Source organism: Arachis ipaensis, chromosome B06, assembly GCF_000816755.2.
Source record: "Arachis ipaensis cultivar K30076 chromosome B06, Araip1.1, whole genome shotgun sequence".
NCBI lineage: Eukaryota > Viridiplantae > Streptophyta > Magnoliopsida > Fabales > Fabaceae > Arachis > Arachis ipaensis.
The window spans coordinates 122491629-122496602 of NC_029790.2; the positions used below are offsets into that span (position 1 = coordinate 122491629).

A 4974-nucleotide genomic window follows, 5' to 3' on the forward strand; every position below is an offset into this window, starting at 1 on the left:
GAAAGGCTCGATCAGAAGGCCCTATGATGCGTGTGAAAGTCATGCACTGACAGGGTTGTGTAATTACTGTACAGATTGTACATTCAGACTATAGAACATAAATATAGCATATACGTCCAGTTGCTTCCATTGGCATTCATTGTTAAGGTAGGGTTTAGCCAATGATTTTTCACATGTGATAATTGCTAGATACTGGTGTATACATACACTTTAGACAAATGTGGTACATTAAATTGCTAATCTTATTAGGGGCTCTTTATTCCATCTGAATGTTTATAACTTTTTGCTATACTTCATCTGTGTAAGTGGAAGGAGATGTTTTATTTTGGTTCTGTGTTGATTATTGGTTTAAAATGTTACATGTGTCCTTTTGTACATATTTTAAAGAATAATTATCCACATCAGTCTCCAAGAATTTTAAAAGTGAATATTTTAATCCAAAAAAAAATAATACATAAAAACATATCAAAGATTTTATTCCGACAAACATAACAATCTTCCATCTTAAAAAAAAAGTAAAATAATTATTATTTGTACAATAACATTGTACTATAATTTTTATATTTTTTAGTTAAAAATAATGATAAATTTATTTATTAAATTCTTATATATATATATATATATATAGTCACTCAACAACAACAATAAGAATAATAATAATAATAATGTTCAATAAAATTATTAGAGATTATTCTACACAAAAGTTAAAACCATTTGATATTTTTATATTTAACGTAATCAAAAGATGTCCTATTTTAAAAAATGTTTGAATTAAAAAAAACATTTTAATTTGAATTTCAAACTATCATTATTCACCTTACTTGTTTCTAATGAAATGAGTAAATTAATATGCTATTATCATCGTCTCACATGCACAAATAAATTAATAATAATAAAGGTTGACATATAGTAAAAGTAGAATGGACCGAAGATTGTTATGTCTAACAGAGCAAAACGTTGGGATTGATTTGTGTATTAATTTTTTTTGGAGGCTAAAACGTTCACTTTTAAATTCTTGAGGACTGATTTTGGTAATTACTCTGCCAAAATATAAAATGAGAACTGATTTGTCTGTCAGAATAAAATTTTGAGATTAATCTGTGTACTAATTTTTCTTAAAAACTAAAATATCTGCTTTTAAAATTGTTAGAAATTGATTTGGATAATTACTCTTGCTTAAACATGTTATGCACCAGAACTATTTTTTAATTAGCCATACTACACCATGAATAATGTTTTTCTAAACCAAATCTAATTAAATCGGCCTAATAATAAATTAGTGAGACAAATTATTCACACAAATGTGAGTAAATTACATCGTTCAAACTCACTTCATTTTTATTTTTAGTTGCGTTTTTCTCATTTTTTCTTCTTTTGTTGAGGTTTTTTTATGTTCTTTTTTTTTTCCTTTTTCTTTGATATTTTTGCTTCTTTTTTCTTCTCTATTTCGTATTAAAAACAAACAAAACAAAGATAAGAAAAAACGAAGAGAAGAAAGAGAAGAACCAAAAAAACAATAGAGCATCAAAAAAGTATATAGGAAAAAAATAATTGTTATATTAATAACTATGCTCATCCTCTTTCTAAAGACAGAAATTATATGTTTTCATTCACAAATTTCTGTGTTTTTTTTCAAAAATTCATGTACTATTTGTCTAAGTATTTTTTATGCTTCTATTTCCACTAATTTTTCTCTGTGTTTATATTCTAAATTTCTGTTTGTCATAAAAATGATGTATTTTTCTTCTTTTGTTTATCTAACAATAATTTTTATTTAAACTAAGTGATACGTCACCCACATCCTCGGTCTCCCGGAATTTTCGGCACACAAATATCTGAGGCTGATGTTACATCAAATAAGCTCGGCACGTCAGCTGATAAGCTCGGCCTCACCCATTCGAATAAAAAGACACGTGCATCATAAAGTTCGGTTCCGCATCAGCCGTCCGAAAATCTCGGCACATGATCAGGACCGAAGCTGAATCACCCAACTGAAAATAAGAAACGTGCTCAGCTGGTTTATAGCACCAAAATAGAATATCTCAACCAACCTACAAACTAGGACTTATCCACCAACGGGTAAAAACTAACTCCTATAAAACCTAGCTAATATGCTCGGCTAGGTCTTAGGTTCTATCACTCTCACTTTTCCACTCTTTACTCTTAACTCACTCACTGAGAATCATTACTGACTTGAGCGTCGGAGTATCTTGTGCAGGTATTCCCGCCGCGGTGTTTGACTTCCGGCCGACGCAAAGCTCTTCCTCTTCGGTGTTAACTCACTCGGAAGCACTTAAGCTCGACCTCCCTAGTGTTCGGACGAACCACTTGGCGCCCACCGTGGGGCAGGAGTACATATAACCCCATTTTTTCCTTCGTTTAGTCTTCTACTTTATTTTGCAGGATTCCCGATCCTCGGACATGGCTGACAAGAAAATTCCACAACTCTCACAGGACGACCTCCTGGCTCAAATCGCTGAGCTTCAGGCGGAGGTACGAAGAATAGCCGAGCTCTCAACACATAACAATGGAGAGAACTCCAAAGGCTCGACTCAAAGTGCGGCGGACCCTTTAAACATCGTTCCGCCAAAGGAGAAGCTCACCCTTGACAACCCTTTCTCCGAGGAGATCACAAACTACCAAATGCCGAAAAACTTTACGCTGCCTACCGCGCTAGAACCATACAAGGGGTTCGGCGACCCTCGGGCCCATGTGAAGAAGTTCCAATCAATGATGTTTTTCAACGGCCCTAACAATGAGCCCGTCCTCTGCCGAGCATTCCCCACGTACCTAGACGGTGCTGCGTTACTCTGGTTTTCTAAACTTTCTGCAGGTTCGATTTCCTCCTTTGAAGACCTCGCCAGATCATTCATTGATTATTTTGCTGCATCAAGAATCTACGTACATGGCTCAGACTATCTCGGCACCATCAAACAAGGTCAGCACGAGAGCCTGAAAGACTACATGACCAGATTCGCTGACGCCACTATGGAGATCCAAGACTTGGACCCGGCCGTTCACCTGCACGCTCTCAAGGCCGGCCTTAGGCCTGGCAAATTTTGGGAGACCATTGCAATAACAAAGCCGAAGATGCTAGAGGAATTCCGAGAAAGGGCGGCAGGTCAAATGGAGATCGAAGAACTCCGAAAAGCCCAGAAGTCGGACAAACAACCACATCGGAGAGACGAAGAAAGGACTTTCAGATCGCCAAGCAACAGGGACACTAAGAAACCTTCTAATCCCGCGTCAAAGTACAACACATACACCAGATTCAACACTAGAAGAGAGAACATCATCAGAGAAATCCTCAACGCCAAAATCATAAAGCCACCAGCCCGAGCAGGGAACTACCATGATCAACGGTTCGTGGACAAGACAAAGCATTGTGCCTTCCACCGGAAGTTCGGTCATACTACGGATGACTGCATCGTTGCGAAGGACCTCCTGGAAAGGCTAGCACGCCAAGGGCTCCTGGAAAAATACATCGAGACCCAGAAAGGAAGAGGAGGAAACTCGGACAGGGTAGAACATAAGCAAGCAATCGCCGACGACAAAAAAGAGAGAACGACTCCTGATCCACCAAGAGGAGTCATCAACCACATATCAGGGGGATTCGCAGGCGGAGGAGAAACAAGCTCGGCCAAGAAACGAAGCTATAGAGCAATGCTGGCAATCGAAGGAACTATACAACCAAAGAAGGACAAAGAACCATATGTCACAATATCCTTCAACCAAGCAGACTTCAAATCGGCAAGCCCTAACCTCGACGATCCCGTGGTAATTTCAATCCAGGTCGGAGAACTGTTGGTAAGAAAAACATTGTTAGATCCAGGTAGTAGTGTTGATGTTTTATTTTACTCTACTTTTACAAAAATGAAATTATCAGAAAAATTGATACAACTCTCCTCCGGAGAGCTAATTGGGTTCTCCGGAGAGAGAGTCCCCATCATAGGACACATATGGCTAAAGACCACAATGGGAGAAATCCCTATGTCAAGTCGATCGATATTCAATACCTAATAGTAACCTGTTACAGCCCTTACAATATTATACTTGGGAGACCCGCCCTGAATATATTCAGGGCAGTGGTGTCCACATTACATCTGTGTGTCAAGTTTCCAGTGCATGAAAACAAGATCGCTACGGTGTATGCCGACCATCAAGAAGCTCGGCAATGCTATAACGCTGGTCTAAAACCAGTACAAACAAAACAGGAAGCTCGGCCCCAGGTTCAAGCAATCCACACGTCCGCCAACACAGCGACACTAGCCGACCTCGACCCAAGAGAAGACCTCGGCGAAAGACCTCGACCAATGGACAATCTTCAACAAGTAACACTGACATCAGACGACAAACAATGCACATATGTTGGAGAAGCATTAGAAGGGGCAGACCGAGCAAAACTCATTCACATACTGAGTCAGAACGCCGACCTTTTTGCATGGACGCCAGATGACATGCCCGGAATCAACCCAGAAGTCATCTGCCATAAGCTAGCAATCGACAAAACAATCCGACCAGTTGCACAGAAGAAAAGGAACCTCGGAGAAGAGAAAAAACAAGCAGCACTCGAAGAAACCCAGAAGCTCCTCAATGCAGGTTTCATCAGAGAAATTCGCTTCACCACATGGTTGTCCAACGTGGTAATGGTAAGGAAAAACTCAGGTAAATGGCGCATGTGCATCGACTTTACAAACTTAAACAAAGCTTGTCCTAAAGATGCATACCCATTGCCTTGTATTGATAAGTTAGTTGATAACGCCTCTGGTTTCAAAACTTTGAGTTTTATGGATGCATAAGGTCAAAGCATGTGATAATTGTCAAAAGCACGCCACCCTCTCAGAGACCCCAGCCGAGGAGCTTCATACCATAGAGGTAAGCTGGCCTTTCGATAGGTGGGGGTTGGATATCCTCAGACCTTTTCCGAAAGCGCCAGGCCAGGTAAAGTTCCTCTTAGTATCAATCGACTATTTC

General features: G+C 39.3%; 1 protein-coding gene across 1 annotated transcript in view; it reads left to right on the forward strand.

Annotated features, from left to right (window-relative positions):
* LOC107605066 (NAD kinase 2, chloroplastic) overlaps window positions 1-332 on the forward strand; it is a gene marked incomplete in the record, with an annotated part of 6784 nt that extends 6452 nt beyond the window's left edge. Inside the window, 1 exon segment of the mRNA XM_016306807.2 lies at window positions 1-332. Within this exon segment, the coding sequence (XP_016162293.1) occupies window positions 1-27 (27 nt within the window).